We start from the raw sequence: 20337 nt of genomic DNA on the forward strand, positions 1-20337 counted from the left end.
TCCAGGGCAGGGGTCGCGTCTTGCCCTTCCCCCAACACCCCACAGGGCCTGCTTCCAGGCCTGCCCCATGACTCCCTTTTGTATTTTGCAACAAATCCTTGAAAGTGCCTCGTTAATCCCAGGCTTCCTCTTCACCTTGGAGGCTACGTACTAGTCACGGCAGGCCCCTCCCCACAGCAGCGGAGCAGGGAGGCGGTACCAGGCTAAGGGCCTGGGAGGGTTTATCTGGACAGAACAGACCTGACCTCCGTGTCCCCTGAGGTTTCTAAACAGAGGGAGACTGAAAGCCCCAGGAACATGCCCGAGATTCCCTGGAGCGCTGGGGAAGTGAGTCAAGAAAATCTGCTTCACCAAAAAAGGAAGAAAAGCAGAGAAATTGCTAAACACAAAGAGTTTTTGCTCCTGGGATCTCAAAATCCTCTTAAGAGGGTTGCAGAGACCCGGGCCCTGCACATCTCAGCCGAGGGGTGGCTGCTACCTCGAGATCAGCATCCCAAACAGCCACTGCACTGGGTTGGTCCTGAGCTGGACCTGCAGGAACTGAGAGGTCCTGGCCCCGCCCACCCTTGACCTTCCACCACTTTCAAGGCTCCCTTTCTCTCCAGGCAGGAGTCAGCCTGAAGTTCCCAACCTGGCTTCAGATGTGGGCTTCATTCTCCTGGAAATGGGGTCCCTGGACCTCAAGGAGGTCGAGAGCCACTGTTTCCTAAGTGCTTCCTATGTATCAGAGACGGACAATGAAGATGTTGAGGATGACGATAAAGATGTGTGTGAAGATGTTGCTAAAGATGATGGTGAAGAAGATGAAAAAGACAAAAATGATGATGATACCTGATGATGTAGATGAAGAAACCTGATGTAGATGAAGAAACCTGATGTAGATGAAGAAACCTGATGATGCAGATGAAGAAACCTGATGTAGAAGACGATACCTGATGTAGATGAAGAAACTTGATGTAGATGAAGAAACTTGATGTAGATGAAGATACCTGATGATGTAGATGAAGATACCTGATGTAGAAGATACCTGATGTAGATGAAGATACCTGATGATGTAGATGAAGATACCCAATGATGTAGATGAAGATACCTGATGTAGATGAAGATACCTGATGATGTAGATGAAGATACCTGATGATGTAGATGAAGAAACCTGATGATGTAGATGAAACCTGATGATGTAGATGAAGAACCTGATGTAGATAAAGAAACCTGATGTAGATGAAGAAACCTGATGATGTAGATGAAGATACCTGATGATGTAGATGAAGATACCTGATGATGTAGATGAAGAAACCTGATGATGTAGAAGAAGATACCTGATGATGTAGATGAAGAAACCTGATGTAGATGAAGGAGAAAAAGATGGATAAGACATTGATGAAAATGACGGTGGTGATGATGAAGATAAACAAGGTGATGAAGATGCTGAGGAAGAGGATAAAAAGCTGGTAAAGACACAGACGAAGAACAGGATGGTGACACTAATTGTGGTAATGGGTCTCCATACATACCTCCCTCAACCCCTGCGACCATAACTGAAAAAGTACTAAGTGCCCACACGGCCCAGGTACTGTTCTAGGGATTGGAGATATGGCTAAGGGGTGAGGGTTCCTTTGGGGGGATGAAAATGTCCTAAACTTGATTGTGGTGATGGACACACAACTCCACGGATATACTAGAAGCACTAGACTGCGCACTTTGAAAGGGTGCATTGCATGGTATGGAAATTATGTCTCACACTATTAAAATTCCCTATCCCCATATTTATTTGTTTTATTCCCTGGTGCTTCCCCCCTGCCATACAGAAGTCTAGGCTTTTTATGTGTCCTGTCTCTGCATCCTTTCCGCATCCCTAGGAGATGGGCTCTGTTTTAATTACCCCCATTTGACACAAGAGGACAAGTGAGGCACGTGCCGGGGAGGTCGCCTGCCTGTGGGACACAGCAGAGCCGGGACGGGAACCAAGACATCCTGCCCAGGGCCCAGGCTTTCACCACCGCACAGAGATGCTTCCTCCGATCAAGATTAGAGCCGTGGGGGCGGTGTGTACACAAGCTCTTCCAGAGCGGCCCCTCCCCTGCCAGTTGGGAAGAAAAGATCTGTCCGAGCTGCACAGGACATCGGTGGTCACGGTCTCTGGTCTTAATGCTTCTATTGCTGACCTTCAATTCAGATTCTGACCCACTGTTTTCCCTACGTTAATTCAACAGTCAAAATCCCCCATGCTCAGTGCAAACAAGAACCAGCTTCTCATAAAACAAGTGACATCATATCACAGGTGGCAAACGGGTGACCCCCTCAGGCCAAATACAGCCCACAAATGTGTTTTATGGGGTCTATACTTGCTTTTTTAAAAAATGTGAGTTGGCCCCCAACACTGAAAGAAAGGAAATTTTACATCGGAATAAATATTTCCAGTTTCTCTCGGAAAATTCTGCCCACACTGATGTGGCATTCCCAGGCTGACACCCACAGTTGCTGAGGGGCAGGTGCCCCCTGCAGCAAGGACACACGTTTCCCAACCTGCCACAGCACTGCCCCTGGCCCGTCACTCACAGAGGGCGCCTTTGGGCGTGTGACTCCCGTCCTGCGAAATGAGCTAGGAGGACAGTCTGACCTCCCCACTCCAGAGTCATTCCCCCCCCAGGACAGTGTCTCTTCTCTCCCCCTGAAAGCGCTCAGGAAGCTTCGGGGTCAACTTCGTCGTCCACCAACCTTCCAGGGATGGTGACGGGGGAGTTTGGGGGCGTCCCTCCCCAGGGGCCTGAGGACCTGCAGCCTAATCACCTGCTTTGCAGATTCGGGGTTCGCTGTACACTGTACACATTAGGCCTAAACCCCATCCTTCCCACCGCAGCTGTACTTCCTCCTGCTGGAGAGGCCCAGCTATTAGTTTTCTGCTCAAGGATTCTCTTGGGCTTAATGAACTGCTAGTCTCCTCATTACGCATCTACCTTCCTTCCTCTATCGCCTGCAAATCCCTTTGGAAGCTGTCCCACCAGCCGCTTCAGAGACCGAGCCGACGAACGGCCGGCCTTTCGTGTACCAGGACGCCAAGTTCAACCCTCTGAGGTTTCCCGCCGTGCAGTCGAGCTGGAAGAACATCTTGTGCTCTCCTCGTGGACGGCGGCTCATTAATGAGCAGCCTCCTTCACCCGGAGGCCTCCTACGTCCATCCCGCTGGGCCCCCCAGGCTGCAGCCCTGGCCCGGCCCCTCCCCAGCAATGTGAGGAAGGACTCAGTCGCCCCTTGTCCTCTTTCACCCAAACAGAAGCACCTTGCCCCGGAAGTGCCAACCGAAATCCCCCAATTCCTCAGCGACGTCCCATGGCTCAAGCCCTGCAGGCTTACAGAAGGAAGACAAGTGGCTTTCAAGAACCCCCACTGCCCTTGGATTGCATTTAATGCCACTGTTTCCACAGATGGGCGGGGCTTATTCAACCTGACACACAGGACGCCCTTCTGTCCCCAGGGGAAAACGGCTGGCCACCTGCTCTCCCTGTCACCCTGATGTGAGGTTGGAGGGAACACACGGTGGTAGGAAACGCACCCATGATCAAAGGAAACGCAAGACCCTGGAAAACTCCTTACTGGTCCTTCAGGGACTTTGACCTTCAGCTGCTGCTGCTCGTAACTTGCAACCCGGTTACTTCCAAAGCGCCAGTGGACGCTCCCCCATGCCGTCCACGCTCCCGCTCGTGGGTCAAACCCCTGCCAACGACGCCAGCGACACGCCAGCTCTGTGCCCAAACGTGGGCTCGAGCCTTGCTCAAGCACCTCCCTCCCTCCTTCCGGTAGCCCTGCCCCGGCGCAGAGCGTCAGCCCCTCCCCGTCCCCGCCACCTCCTCAAGCCCTCACCGGGCTCCTGCCCCCGCCCCCCCGCAGCCACCCACGCCCCGCGGCGCCTTCGCCGCGTGATGACGTCCATCTTGGCTCTCGCAAGGCCGGCGTCACGTGCCCCCGTCAGGCCCCCCAGCCCGACACCGCCGCACACGTGGAGGCGGAGGGGACCTCAGACGTGCCCTCGCCCTGCCACGCCCCTGCTCGTGCGCCCTCAGGGGACCCTCACTGCTTCTCAGGAAAGGCCAGGCGCCTCTGTTCGCCGTTTACACCAATTTACGGAGCGGCTGCTCGGTGTGTCAGGGGCACCCCGGGCCAACAGCAGAGGCAGGATGCCAGTGTTCTAGCGGGGAGGCAGACCCCAAAGAGGCAAAGAAAGGAATAAAGGGGAGGTTCAGACAGCAGTAAGTGCGGTGAAGAGAACGGGATGATGCGATGGAGAATGGGCGACATCAAGGGCGGTCCCTCCGGGAGGGACCGGAGGCAGCCGCGCGCGGACCAGGAGCTAGGAGGGTGCCCACCACCTGGCCCTGCAGCCCTGCAGCCTCCGCCCTGCCCCCGCTCGCCCCAGCCCTTCACAGCCACACCACGTCCTCCAGAGGGCGATGCGGGTTCAGGCCGCGGGACCTCCTTGCGGCTGCTCTCTGCCTGGGACATCCTTGCGCTCCAGCTGTCACGCGGGCTGACACGTGTCGAGCCCTCAAGACCGCGCGCCACGTCACCCCCTCTCTGATGCCTGCACTCCAACTCTTCCTCCCTCCTGCCGGATTCCTCGCTCCCTCCTAGACCCTCCGCTTCCATGGCTGATTCATACGTCCGTTTTGCACATATTTTATTAGACGTGATGCACCTCTGAGCCTGTCTTTCCACCTCTGCTCCCCAGCACCCAGCCCCTGCGCTCTGCTGGGACCCGAGGTTTGTGCCGGGGTTTCTGCGCCCCAGGAGACATGCAAGCGCGTGCGATGCAATGCAGCAAGAGAAAGCAGGCCTGCTCCCGCGGTCTCGACCTCCCCCGTAAGTCATTTACAACACCCTCTTACACGTCACGGCAACCGCGCATATGCCGAGGGGTAGGAGGCAAAATCTGCAAGGAACTTCAGGTTCGGCAGTAACAGCTGCTATTATACAAGTCGGGAGTGGCCGCACCAGGCCCTGACCTAGGAGTGCCACGTCCTGCATCCGAGGTGAGACTGCAGCGTGGGCATCGGAGGGTCTACTAGGGGCTGATGCCGTGGCACGTGTACAGGACCCCACACCGCATGGAACACAGAGGGAAGGTTCCAGCGCTGCCGACGCTGAAGCAGGCAAAGGACCAGCGGAAGATGCGGATGTTACTCACGCGTTAGTTCCGATGTACCAGGAAGTGGATTGAACCGTAGTGCGTCACCTGCTCTCTGTGCTTCTGTGGAAGATGAGATGCTCCCGGGGCGGGGCTCTGGAACCCACAGCCTGGCTGCTCCACCACAGACACTGGGACCCAGCAGGGAGGACCGCTCCTGCCCAGCACGGCGGTCCGGCTAGAGACGCAAGCAGCTCGGTGCCCAGCCTGCTGTCAGGGCCAATCTGTCCCATTCGCTGCTGCTCATGTTGTCATGAAACCTGGGTCAGAAGCTGGCTCTCCCCCCTCCACTTGCCTGAAGTTTACCAAAGGACACTTCAGTGGAAGTGAGAGCTATCATCCGCACAGGTTTGGGTACAAGTTCACAGCGGAACGAAGGCCCCCTGAGACCAAGCCCACCCCCGGCTGGCCCCTTCGAAGCCTGAACGACAGCTTCTGCAGAACACAGTCCCCACGTCACAGCGTGTAACGTCCGCAGGACCTGAAACAGACCTGCCCCACCTGCAGCACATCTGGAGGATGGAGATTCTCGGCTGTCACACTGTGTCCTGACCCTCTGTCCCCAGAGACACTAAGGGGGGCCCCCGCAGACACAAAGTCCTCTGGGACTAAAACTAACCATCACAGCATATGCTTCTTCTCCTTCTAAATCCCTGAATATAAACTCCCGGAAGCAGAGCGTTCGGTTAAAATGTGCAAATTGTCATCCTGGCTCTTCACCTGCCCAGTTATTTTCAAGTCACGTGGCTGCCAGCAGTGGATGGCATGGAAACCATCACCTCACTAGGGTGGGATATTCTTAGATCATTATCAGTATTTACATTCGTAAAATATAACTTAAAATATTAAAAAAATAATATTTTAAAGTTTTATTGTCATTTTAATTGGGGATGAAAGGTTCTTTGTTGCTATGAATTTTTTAATGTCTGTAGTTACTAGTGAAGCTGAATTATTTTCATGTATTTGTTAAGAAATTTTGCTCCCTCCCTCCTGAACCACAAATTCCAGGCTGTTACCCACTGATCTGCTGGGTTCTGCTGACAACTGGTTTTCATTCTTGAATGATGACATCATCTAATTCAATGCATTTTCCTCCTCCTCTTTTATCATTTCTGGAAATGTTGCTCATGTAAAATAATCCATAAAAAGAAAAAAGAACACTGATGTGTGAAAATAAGCATTACATGTAGTTTTACTTTAAAAGTAAAGATTTTGAGGCAAACTAGAAGTCTGTTGATTGTGGGAGGGAAAAGCAAAGATGGTAGGTCTGTCCCCTCCTTAACACACTAGACCACTATTAAAAATGAACATTTGAATCCTATGTAAAAGAATGGAAAACCCTTCTGACACGATGTTAGATGGCAAAATCTTATGCATGCTAAGAGGGCCTCCATAAAAAATATGTATTTTTACTTATATTTTTATAGTTAAAATTGAGAAATGGGTTTGAAATCATGTATAGAAAAATATACCCCCTAGAGATAAAATTAAGAGTTGACCAAATTAAAGCAATCCTGAGGAAAAAAGGACAAAGCAGGAGGCACAACCCTCCCAGACTTCAGACTATACTACAAAGCTATGGTAATCAAACAGAGTGCTACTGGCATGAAAAACAGACATATGGATGAATGGAACAGAAGAGAGAGCCCAGAAATAAACCCACACACCTACGGTCAATTAATCTATGACAAAGGAGGCAAGGGTATACAATGGAGAAAAGACAGTCTTTTCAGTAAGTGGTGCTGGAAAACTGGGCAGCCACGTGTAAATCAATGAGCTTAGAACATTCCCTCACACCACATATAAAAATAAACTCAAAATGGTTTAAAGACCTAAATGGAAGACCTGAAACCATAAAACTCCTAGGAGAGAACATAGGCAGAACACTCTGACATAAATTGCAGCCTTATTTTCTTGGCAAAAGAAATAAATGCAAAAATAAACAGATGGGACCTAATTAAACTTAAAAGTGTTTGCACAGCAAAGGAAACCATCAATAAAACAAAAAGACAGCCTACCGAATGGGAGAAAATATTTGCAAATGATGTGACTGACAAGAGGTTAATCTCCAAAATCTACAAACAGCTCGGACAATTCAATATCAAAAAAACAAACAATCCAGTAGAAAAAATGGGCAGAAGACCTAACTAGACATTTCTCCAAAGAAGACATACAGATGGCCAAGAGGCACGTGAAAAGATGCTCCACATCACCAATCATTAGAGAAATGCAAATCCAAATTACAGTGAGGTATCACCTCACATCAGTCAGAATGGCCATCATCAAAGAGTCTATGTATAACAAATGCTGGAGAGGGTGTGAAGAAAAGGGAACCCTCCTTCACTGTTGGTGGGAATGTAAATTGGTGCAGCCACTGTGAAGAACAGTGTGGAGGTTCCTTAAAAACTTAAAAATAGAACTATCACATGACCGGCAATTCCACTCCTGGGTATAAATCCGAAAGAAACGAAAACACTACTTTGAAAAGATACGTGCACCCCAATGTTCACAGCAGCGCTATTTACAATAGCCAGGTCATGGAAACAACCTGAGTGTCCATCAACAGACAACTGGCTTAAGGTATATGTACATATACACACATGGAATATTAAGCAGCCATAAAAAAGAATGAAAAACTGCCATTTGCAGCAACATGGATGGACCTAGAGAATATTATCCTTAGTGAAATGAGTCAGACAGAGAAAGACAACTACTATATGATATCACGTATATATGAATCCAAAAAATAATACAAATGAATATGTATACAAAACAGAAACAGACTCACAGATGTAGAAAACAAACTTGTGGTTACCAAAGGGGAGAGGAAAAGGGGGAGGGACAAATTCGGGGTATGAGATTAACAGATACAAATTACTATACATAAAATAGATAAGAAGCAAAGATATACTGTATAGCACAGGGAATTATACCCATTATCTTGTAATAACCTATAATGGAGTATAATCTCAAAATTGCAGAACCACTACGCTGTACACCTAAAACTAATGCAATATTGTAAATCATCTATACTTCAATTTAAAAGAAAGGAAACTACTGAAGCACTTCTGGAGAAGTACAGCAGGCAGAAAGAGAGGTGACAAAAGCAAACTCAAACTGAAATAGAGTTGCTCACCAATAACCCTGTCTCACTCACAATCACTCCCTCCACGACCTCAGCCTCCACGTGGGCAACAGTTTCACGTGAATGCTTTAGAAAAATTTCAACTCCTACCTGTTTGGAGTTACTGGCAAACAGGCAAAAGCTCCAACGTTGAATCATCAAATGGCAAGAGCCTGTTGTAATGCCTATATCTTAGGTTTCTTGTAACCATGAAAAAAATGTAACATAAGTGAAAGGGTTAGAACACAGTATGATCAATAAATGTGAGACTCCTTCCTTCCAAAAAAAAAAAGAGTTGAGGAAATTAAGACAAAGGCCATACAACAAAAGATCAAACACAGACACACAACCCAAACGATACAACACACTTGTGACAGGTATCTGCGTACTTGGCTCTGAGCTTCCTGGTGGCCAAGGCAAAAAGGCAAACACAGTTAACTACAAAATGTGCATTCTCCTTAAGATACTAATAGACAGCTGTTACACAGAAGTACAGCTTATTTTGATCCTGAGGCCTCCAAGAATGGTCTTCCAAGGGTGACAAGGAAGGGGACACGGTGCAGCCTAAGGCAGCAGTGACACTTAGAAGAAGGTCTCTGTTAAAGTACAGATTCCTGTTCAAGAGATTTGGGGTTGGGCCTGGGAATCTGTGCTTTCACAAAGCTCCCTGGTGATTTGGATGGATGCACTGATGTTGGAACTGGCGTGGACTGGGTGACCAATTACCCCTGCACCCCGTATTTCCCACTGTGTGAGCACAGGCAAATGACTGCACTGTTCTGAGCCAGTTATCCTCATCTGAAAAATAGGACCATTAATAGCACCTACCGCAGAGAGCTCTCGCAAGGCTCCAAGGAGGTAATACGCATGAAACGCTTCGCAGGAAGCTGGTACACAGAAGACACTGAATACATGGTAGCAACAACCGTGATTAATAACCACACTTTTCTGTCCCTCCTTAGATGGTGCCTCTGGGGCAGGATTCAAGTCACCCAGGAGAAGCTGGGCTCCCACCTGGCACTGCAGGTCGGGAAGAGGAAAAGCAGCAAATATTTATCAACATCTGTTATTATGCAATCCCCGACCCGCTGCGATGATGCCTCAACACTTCCCAAAGGAGCAGCTTCCTTTGCAGCCACTAAAATTAAGCCATTTTTTTCCTGCTCAGCCCGGAAAAAGTAAGGTTTCTGTATTTTCTAAACCCTGTGTCCACAGAACTGAGACCCTGCACCGTGCCCCAGCTTTCCTGACACCTTCAGCAGAAAGAAAGTACCACGGCTAACGCTCGGTTCACAGCGCTGATTATAGGAGTGCCAATCTCCATCTCCATCCTTAAAAGCATCCATTCTCCTCCTTAAAATTCCACCGATTTCAAGGCAAGCACGGAGCAAGGGAGCAACAGCACAGAACACTTTTTCCTGGGAATTTGTTTTCCGGAGGCCTGAGTGGCGGCAGCGTGTTCTGGACGTGGGAGAACAAAACGTACAAAGGGACCGGCTGGAGGGTCATGTAATGCACGTGCATTTAACGCCTGTGTTAACGTGCTAACTACCAGCTCCTGGAGGACACGAGCGTTAATCAGCTTCTCACACGCGGTCCCACAGCAGAGTGTGCCCCAAGGGAGACTTAACAGACGGTCGTGCGGCACTCCAGAGGTGCCTGCCGGGCAAAAAACACCACCGCCACGGACGAGAACAGCTATGTACTGACATGAACAACTACGCCAGCAGACCTTGGCCCTCCAGGCGCCGCTTCTACAGCAGCTCCCTACCCTGGCCCTGCCCAGGTGACAACCAGCCCAAGTACATCCAGCCAGGATCAAACAGCAGCAGCCCCGCCCCCCTGAGCGCCTCCCGCAGGGATGCACTCCCACCTGTCTTTAGTCCAGGGACTAAACTTCAAAAGGGGCCCCAGGAGGAAGGGGCAGCCACGGTGCTGAATTTACAAACCAGGGCGAGATTCAGAGAAGGCCGTGCTGGCCCGAACCCACACCGCTGTGACGGAAAGCCCGGGGTTTGAACCTACTTGTCTACGTTTCCCCAAAGCCCGAGGTCGGCCGAGCGTCTCTGTTCGCTAGCCGCACTGTTCCGGGGGTGGGGCGGGGGAATAGCTGCACGCCCTCCGGCTCCCGCCGACACAGGCATGGAGCGTTTTGCACAGAAGCCCAGGGCATTGGCTGGAGGCCTGAATGTCCCCTGATGGAAGCCACACCAGCATGAGAAAACACAAAGCAGAGACTTAGATAAGCCAGGCCCCCAGAGCTCTGCTTCCCCTGCCCCCCAGGCCTGGGGGTTCTGAGGGACCACCCATCGCCTGACTCCCAGCCTGCCTCCTCTGAGCTGTGTGACCCTGGGCAAGTTCCTTAACCTCTCTCATCAAGCCTCAGTTTTCTCATCTGTAAAATGGCGATGATGATAACACCTACTTTATCGGTTCCTGTAAAGATTAAATGAAATGAGGGGAAGGAAGCAAAACATACTGTACGGGGTCTGCACTTAAAAGGGAAAGTTGTCACATGATCACTTTGTAGTGTATACAGATGTCCAATTACAATGCTGGACACCTGAAGCTTATCTAATAATAATAATAAAAGAGAAAGCTGTCGGGCGTCCTTAAATGGCGTGCACACGACCCAACTGAAGCAAGACAGTAATTTCTAGAACATGCCCACTGCGTGAGGCCCGGGAGCTGTGGGTCCGTAATACTCTGCGGATTTGTTTACACACGCCATAAAGGTGAGCTGGGCTCCCATAGAGAAAGGCGTGACCATGATCACAGGGCTTTACTCCCCCTTTACTCCCAAGCTGACTCCGACTTCATGCAAATCCCCAGAGCCAGCACACAGAGTCAGGGGAGACCGTGACCACTTCATCCAGAAAAGCCCTAGGAGCGCCCAAAAGATAAGAGAGTAAGGGTCTGGAAATTTTTAAAAATACACAATACGGAAACACCGACTGCACGTCAGGATACAGCGAATGGCACGTTGCCACAGCAACCAGAGGCTGAATTATTCAGCGAGTGATGGCAGAAGAATCTCTGACAGGAGGCAAAACAGAGACAAAGGATCCAGTTAAACCATTTCTGCAGGGGAACCAAACTGGGCGGGCCGGGAAGGCTACGTCTGCCCCCCGGGATGTGACGTCTCAACCACGCTCTCTTCGTGTCCAACCCTGGGGTCGCTTTTCCGTTTTTAAACATGGTGACAAACGTCCAAGGAGTTACTATGTTCTAATCCAAGGTTTAAAATGGGTTATAGATTCCGTGAGGAACAGTCCAGGGCCTGTGTCTGGGGTCCTTTGAGGTTTCCCAGCACCCCACCATTTCCCACCTTCCGTCTGCACTGGGAGACAGGAGTGGGGTCCCCAGAGTTCTCTTAAGCCAAGCACCATCACGACCATTTTGTTATCCTCGAATCACATACACTACAATGTTTACTATTTTTTTTCTTTAATTCACTTAATATTCTATCTTGAAAGAGAAGTTGGTTTGTTTAGCAAATAGAAAACCATTATCGCTTGGCATAATTAGATGACAACTGCAAAAATAATACGTGTAACCAGCATTTTTTTTGACTTTCGGGCAGGGAAGGATGTTTTAAAACATGGCACAAAATAATATGGACCATAAAGTATATCAGGGCCCAGGAAACTTTGCCCCGTGGGCTGCTGTTTATGTTTGTACATAAAGTTGCATGGCATGTAGCCGCATTCACTCACCACGCATTGGCCATGCGTGAGTGTGATGACAGAGCCGTGTGGCCACAGCAGACACAGTAGGATCCACAGAGCCAGAAATATTCAGTATCTGACTCTTCACAGAAGAAGTCTGCTGACACCTGAAGTATATGATCGATAATCTGATAAACTTTAAGAATAAAAAACTTTCGCATATCAAAGGAAAGCACGAACAAAAGGACAATACCAGTCCTGAAGAGGGAGAAGAGGTGTAATTCACAGTCCTGGAAAAGATTGGAAGCTGCAATTTCCAGAGTAAAATCCTCAAATCATTAAGATAAAGAAAACTGCAGGTAATGTACATGAAAGGAACGGAAAAGAAACAGACAGCTAATAAACACTGAAAACAAAGTTCAATCTCATTAGAAAGGAGAGGAAACCACGCCTCCTGCGATGGTGCAGACCCCATCCATGAGATATGCAACAAGGACACCAAGCTTGATCTGCCAGCATATCCCCTTGGCCATGAGATCGATGCACCCGCGGTTCCACCCCTCCTTCCTTCCCACCCATATGCATTTACTGAGCACCCATCTGGCCTGTACAAAGCCCCAGAGTGGGTACCGGCCACACAGGAAGAGGTCTGAGGATGCTCTCGGGGAATATGGAGCTCAGGGGAGCTCTCTCCCTCATTACCCACAACTGTATCTCTAGCAACAGCCACGGCGCCCGCCTGCCCCTAATTTGAGTAAAATAAGCCTTTGCTGAATATGACCAGACACAGAGTGATAAGTGCGTGATGGGTTGACAATCTCACTGCAATCAGGCTAAGAACGTCCAACCTGGAGAGGCCCCCTCAACCCGTTAATATCAGGGAATTCATTAAAATCCCCCTCTCAGCCCAGAGACTGCTCAGGTCGGCGTGGGGCTCATCAAGCTGTATTTTAAAAAGCTTCTCCCTAGTCTGGGCTCACAGCCGATGCAGGTGGAGGGGCTGAGGATCCGGCCCCCAGGCCCCACCCAGCCATGGTGAGCGCCGACTTACTGAGCACCTACTTTGTGCCAGGGCTCGGCCATACGCCTTCCTTACGGGATCTCCCCCCAAATTCACAATGACCTTGAGAACATCAGCACCCCACTTTATAGACGAGAAAACCAAGACCTGGGGACGTAAGGCCGCTGGTCCAAGGTCCCCCAGCACGTCAGCACAGAGCAGGGCTATGTGATTCCAAGCCTCAGGACTCCAGCTGGGAACCCCTGCTGCCTGCAGAAATGTGCGCCATGCTGAGCCCACCCCTCCTCCACCGTGATCCCGCAGCTGGTATCATCCCCATTTTATAGGTAAGAAAAATGAGGCCCACAGAATCACAGCATCTGGGCACTGGGCTTCACCCCCTCACAATCATTGCCCTCTGCTCTCAAAAACCCAAAGGATTTCGGAGGGTGGCAACACAGCGGCCCAAGCTCCCCGGCAGGGAAACAAGGGCCCGTCCACCCGGAACGCAGAGCCCTGAGCCTCGGGCAGAGGAGACACCACCTGGAGAAGAAGTCCAGGGCGACCTTCCGATCAGGGGTCCTCGGCTGGGGGATGGCTCCATCCCTCAGGGGACACTTGGCAGTAACTGGCGACACTTTTGGTTGTCACCATGGGGGGCAGGGTGAGGGGCTGTGAGCATCTCCAGGGTAGAGGCCAGGGATGCTGCTAAATGTCCTACAGTGCACAGGACGGCCCCGTCAGAGTCATCCGGCCCCAGACACAAGGAGCCCCGAGTTCGGGAGACCCTGCTTCCGGCCCTCGCTCCTCCAGAGGGCGGGGGGCGCCCCAGACTGTGGCGAGCATTGCCCTCTGAGGAAGGCGCCATTAAGACCCTCATAAGCCTCAGGGCCCGACTGTACTCTCCTTGGTCTGCATCCTGGACTTTATGGTTTGAACGTAAAAAAGGAGATGGCCTTTGGCCAGATCGTTCCAGGGACCTGCTCAGATAATGAGAGTCCCTGGTTGTTCCCTAAAGCTAGGAAAAGCAACCCTGGAGGGGAAGTTGGTGCCTTTGTGGAACAAGTGATAAACCACTGATGCGGACCTGGTGGCAACTGAGCCGAGATGAAAGACGAGTTCTATAGAACAATGTTTATGCAAAGTCCCTGCTTTACAATGACTATGCAAAGTCCCTGCTTTAGGGGTATATAGACGGCTACGCTTTGTTATTAAACTTGCCTTGCAACCATCAGTTGTCTGTGCCCTTCTGAGCCCACACCTTGGTGCTTTCCGTTCCCTACCCCCTCTCGTCGATGGCTGCTGCACTTTGAGGACCCGCCGCGGCTGGCAGCCCCCCGGAGCTTGTCCACACCATAGGCCTTGCTGGGCTTCCATCACCCGTGCTCCTCCACAGGGAAGAGCGGCCCCCAGGCGGGATCGGGCCACGGCTGGGGACAGTGTCGGTTGTCACAGGGGCGTGCAGCCTGCAGCGGCCAGGGAGGCTGCCGAGCATCCGACAGTGCCTCCTCAGCGGCCCCCGCGGGGAAGAGCCATCTGGCCCTGAGCGCTGGCAGCGGAGAGGCTGGGCAACCCTGCCCCGCGCGCGCGCTCGGAGCCAGGACGGCGCACTGTGGGGAAGGTGGCACATCCGAGGGGTTGGGCTGCAGGGCCGGGAGCTGCCCCCACTGTGTCCACGCGCCACTTACTTGGAGAGTTTCATCTCGATCTGCTGCCGGATCTCCTGCCTCTCTTCAGCCGTCCTCCTGGGGAAGATATTGCGCTCTTCCAGCTCCTGCTTGCTGGGCCGGTTCCTCAGTTTCACTGCCAGGAGCTCCTTCTTGCACTTCCTCGGCAGCGTTCCTGAGACAAGGGGCAACGAGAAAGCGGGTGGTGTCAGGGAGGCACTGGCTGCCAGTATAGCCAGCACTTCCCACCCTCCTGCGGGAAAGAACCTGGACCAGAGCCATGCGGGCACGTCTGGCAGCCGTGACACCCTCCAGCGAACGGTGGGCACCTCCCTCCACGAAGGCCCACACACAACCGCGCCTTCCACGGGTGGGGGATCGTTCACGCGCCCAGGGTCTCCAGAGACAGTCCCCATCGACACCCTTTGCCCCAGAGCGATTACTAACAGCACCACGTTCTCTTTCAGAAGCGCCCGGGTGCAGATCATAAATCACAGTTACTTTACCCACGGTGGTCCGTCGCCCCATGCCCCCGTCACCCACCCCTCCCCTCTGCCTGTGAGCCCGTGGCCACGTGGGTCCTCTTGCATTCCAGGAAGATCCCAACTCAGGGTCTCCGCACCACGTCTTTCCCATGCCGACCCCCCTGCTCTGCCTGGACCGTCCAGGGCCGGCCACCTCCCGAATCACGCCGCTGGCCTCGAGCCCTGCCCTCCAAGAGGCCCGATGGGTCCTCCAATCACCATCACCCACCCAATTAACTCCGCCCTATCTGGGCTCTTTCTTGTTCACTAGTTTCTCCCCCACTCGCTCTTAAGTTCGACAACAGTCTGTTCTCCTGGGTCCTGGAACAGTGTTGACGCGGCAGGTTATCAAGGAACACGGCTGAGTGAGCCTGGTTCAGGGTCTAGAAGGCTGACGTTGACTTTGAGTTCTACACACGTCCAGAAGCAGCAGAGTGACATCGGTGCGCGTGTAAGGTCTCGAGGAACGACGGATAAACGTACTGAGGAGCAGAAAAGGGGGCAGAAAAGGAGACGGCACGGGGCTGCACGAAGGGCGGAGTCCTTCCCCGCCCCCGGGCGAGCGCACGTGCTGATCACAGGCAGGGAACTCCGGAGCCCGGCGCAGACGGCAGTTTTGTGGCGTGTGGGTTTGCGCTTTTACTAGGGCATGGGTTTAAATCCCGGGGGCTCAGACCATCATCCAGTGAGGTCAACCCCACAGGTGGAGGGAAACTTTATTTCTTAAGAATAATGGCTCCCCAAAGAAAGCCCACTCCTACTGTGGGGTACAGGAATACAGAGCAAGAAATGTCTAATAAGGTGATAGTTTAACAGAAGTCTGGGATAAAGTAAGATATAAAAAATTGGACTTGACCGAGGCTTGAGTTTCTAATATGAACTTGTTTGCTGTGTGTTTTATTAGAGACGAAGAGAAAAATAATGACCCCCAAAGCCATTTCAGCCAGGACTCCAGCCCAATTTTGTTTTAATAGCTTTATACATGACTAGAGTCCTGTATTTAGAGAATCATGAAAGCCTAAGGCAGTCACAGGCATTTTTCTGTTGATCTCTACTGCATGGTCTGGGGGAAATTGAAAGCTAAACTGGCATTTATGAACTGAGGGAGTCTCAAAGGTCTCAGGACAAATCCTTCGTGAATGTCAAAGGTCTGATAGGTGGCGAGAAGGACTGCCATTTTTAGACAACTGTAATATGCTAACCATGAAACTACACTGAATGTGGTTTCATCTTTTTAGCTTTTGATAAAGAATGTCTTTAAGCCTCCTGCAAATGTCTCAGCATGCTTGTCATTACAAACTTTAAGCATATTTGTTCTTAACTGAGAAAAAGATCCTTTCATCAGAGATTTCTAGATGTAATGAGAATTCACTCCACAGGAAACCTCTGTGCTAAGAGCGAGTAATTCTCCTCTGTTTATTCATCCAGGCCCTAAGAGCACAACATGGCACCCAGTAGGGCCACGAGGAAAACTCCTGGGCTGTCGGTCTTCCCCAAGCTATCAGGAGGTTAACAGGTTTGGCTACTTAAAAGTCAAAAAGGGAAACTTGCAGACAAACAGCTTGAAGTGAGGGCTTTTCGTGAAGTTGAGTGACACTTCTGCACAACTGATGGAATTAATCTTAACGAGCAGGGGACCCAGAGCAGGACGTGACGCTGAGAAACAGAGGCCAGGAGACCCTCCTGTCCTGACGATGGGAACAAGCCACCCTCTCCCCCAAAGGCCCCCAAACACACTTGTGATCCTACCTTTGGGGCCAGAAATCCCACTTCCAAGAGTCCGCTCCCAAAACAAATGGGACAAGCACACAAAACACACATAAGAGGGTGTTCACGCGGCCTCGTTTACGAAAGAAAGAAATTAAACACAGCCGAAATACGACGAGACAGCATGTGCTAAATTATGGCGCATCTGTATCATCTGAATATCGTGAACCGATCATGAACCTAAAAACAGTGATATATACATTACTGAGGGACAAAAAGACAGACATGATATGTTGCTAAGAAAAGCAACTTGTATGAAAGTATGTACGTTTTATATATAAATGTATCTGTGTATGTGTTTGCATCTAATTTTGTAAGTATTTATAATCTTCTTATAAATCGGCATAGAGATGCCAGGAATGGATTTTACTTATTAATTTTGGTTTTCTGTATTTTATTTTTAATCATCAACATAGCTTCCTTATATCAAAATAACTGTTTAAAAAGAAAGACCTTTGTGGAGTGACAGCAGTGAAGATGGTGGAAAATTCTCTCTATAAAAGCGACAAGAAAACTGCAAAATCACCGGAGTCAACTTTTTCAGAACTCTGTAAATTAACCCAAAGGGTTGCAGCAACACAGGGAATCTTTATTCAAGGAAAACTGGATGAATCTCAGGAAGAATGTGTTACTCTGTCCCTTTCTCCCCTGGCCCTTTCTCCTGCTTGGCAGCAACCTTGAAGCAGTCTGTTTTCTGCTGAAAACCAGGGGCCTGGCAGCCACTGGAGGGAGGGGAACAGGCTTCACTCCCAAAGAGCTGTCATCATTTGACCTGTCGCTGGTTCCCTGAAGTCCCCACTGCAAGGCTGTCTGCATTGGATGTGACTCAGAGCTGGTCCAATGCAAAACTACCTTCCCCCAGGGGCGTACTCGTCAAAAACAATATTGTCTTTCCAAGTGTAAGGCTTTCATTTATCTTTAGACCAGTCTTCCTCAATACTCTATGGAGTTCTTGATTGGCCAAAGCCAATAAAAATCAAGGCATAGGCCAAAAATTGTGTCAGTTAAAAGTAAAACCTTAGAAGAGAAAAAGAAAGGGACTGAGAAAATATTTGAAGAGATTATAGTTGAAAACTTCCTGAATATGGGAAAGGAAATAGTTAAGTCCAGGAAGTGCAGAGAGTCCCATACAGGATAGATCCAAGGAAAAACACACCAAGACACATATTAATCCAACTATCAAAAATTAAATACAAAGAATAAATATTAAAAGCAGCAAGGGAAAAACAACAAATAACACATAAAGGAATCCCCATAAGGTTAACAACTAATCTTTCAGCAGAAACTCTGCAAGCCAGAAGGGAATGGCAAGACATATTTAAAGTGATGAAGGAGAAAAACCTACAACCAAGATTACTCTACCCAGCAAGGATCTCATTCAGATTTGACAGAGAAATTAAAACATTTACAGACAAGCAAAAGCTAAGAGAATTCAGCACCACCAAACCAGCTTTACAACAAATGCTAAAGGAACTTTTCTAGGAAGGAAACACAGGAGAAGGAAAAGACCTACAATAATAAACCCAAAACAATTAAGAAAATGGTAATAGGAACATACATATCGATAATTACCTTAAATGTAAATGGATTAAATGCTCCAACCAAAAGACATAGACTGGCTGAATGGATACAAAAACAAGACCTGTATATATGCTGTCTACAAGAGACCCACTTCAGACCTAGGGACACATACAGACTGAAAGTGAGGGGATGGAAAAAGATATTTCATGCAAATGGAAGCCAAAAGAAAGCTGGATTAGCAATTCTCATATCAGACAAAATAGACTTTAAAACAAAGACTATTACAAGAGACAAAGAAGGACGCTACATAATGATCAAGCGATCAATCCAAGAAGAAGATATAACAATTGTAAATATTTATGCACCCAACATAGGAGCACCTCAATACATAAGGCAATTATCAACAGCCATAAAAGGGGAAATTGACAGTAACACATACATAGTAGGGGACCTTAACACCACACTTTCACCAATGGACAGATCATCCAAAATGAAAAAAAATAAGGAAACACAAGCTTTAAATGATACATTAAACAAGATGGACTTAATTGATACTTATAGGATTCCATCCAAAAATGAATACACATTTTTCTCAAGTGCTCATGGAACATTCTCCAGGATAGATCATATCGTGGGTCACAAATCAAGCCTTGGTAAATTTAAGAAAATTGAAATTGTATCAAGTATCTTTTCCGACCACAACGCTATGAGACTAGATATAAATTACAGGAAAAAAATCTGTAACAAATACAAACACATGGAGGGTAAACAACACACTACTTAATAACCAAGAGATCACTGAAGAAATAAAAGAGGAAATCACAAAATACCTAGAAACAAATGACAATGAAAACACAATGACCCAAAACCTATGGGATGCAGCAAAAGCAGTTCTAATAGGGAAGTTTATAGCAATACAATCCTACCTTAAGAAACAGGAAACATCTCGAATAAACAACCTAACCTTGCACCTAAAGCAATTAGAGAAAGAACAAAAAAACCCCAAAGTTAGCAGAAGGAAAGAAATCATAAAGATCAGATCAGAAATAAATGAAAAAGAAATGAAGGAAATGATAGCAAAGATCAATAAAACTAAAAGTTGGTTCTTTGACAAGATAAACAAAATTGATAAACCATTAGCCAGACTTGTCAAGATAAAAAGGGAGAAGACTCAAATCAATAGAATCAGAAATGAAAAAGGAGATGTAACAACTGACACTGCAGAAATACAAAGGATCATGAGATTACTACAAGCAACTCTATGCCAATAAAATGGACAACCTGGAAGAAATGGACAAATTCTTAGAAATGCACAATGTTCTGAGACCAAACCAGGAAGAAATAGAAAATATGAACAGATCAATCATAAGCACTGAAATTGAAACTGTGATTAAAAATCTTCCAACAAACAAAAGCCCAGGACCAGATGGCTTCACAGGCGAATTCTATCAAACATTTAGAGAAGAGCTAACACCTATCCTTCTCAAACTCTTTCAAAATATAGCAGGAGGAACACGCCCAAACTCATTCTACAAGGCCACCAACACTCTGATACCAAAACCAGACAAAGATGTCACAGTGAAAGAAAACTACAGGCCAATATCACTGATGAACACAGATGCAAAAATCCTCAACAAAATATTAGCAAACAGAAACCAACAGCACATGAAAAGGATCATACACCATGATCAAGTGGGGTTTATCCCAGGAATGCAAGGATTCTTCAATATTTGCAAATCAATGTGATATACCATATTAACAAACTGAAGGAGAAAAACCATATGATAATCTCAATAGATGCAGAGAAAGCCCTTGACAAAATTAAACACCCATTTATGATAAAAACCCTCCAGAAAGTAGGCACAGAGGGAACTTTCCTCAACA

At 48.7% G+C, this 20337-nt stretch overlaps 1 protein-coding gene across 6 annotated transcripts in view; it reads right to left on the reverse strand.

Annotated features, from left to right (window-relative positions):
* PHACTR3 (phosphatase and actin regulator 3) overlaps nt 1-20337 on the reverse strand; it is a 229521-nt gene that overhangs the window by 22622 nt on the left and 186562 nt on the right. For all 6 annotated transcript variants that reach the window (XM_067012631.1, XM_059036857.2, XM_067012632.1 and 3 more), the window contains one exon: nt 14663-14816. In XM_067012631.1, coding sequence (XP_066868732.1) covers nt 14663-14816 — 154 coding nt within the window. The remainder of the gene's footprint in view (nt 1-14662; nt 14817-20337) is intronic.

Source organism: Kogia breviceps, chromosome 14 (genome assembly GCF_026419965.1).
Source record: "Kogia breviceps isolate mKogBre1 chromosome 14, mKogBre1 haplotype 1, whole genome shotgun sequence".
Lineage (NCBI taxonomy): Eukaryota > Metazoa > Chordata > Mammalia > Artiodactyla > Physeteridae > Kogia > Kogia breviceps.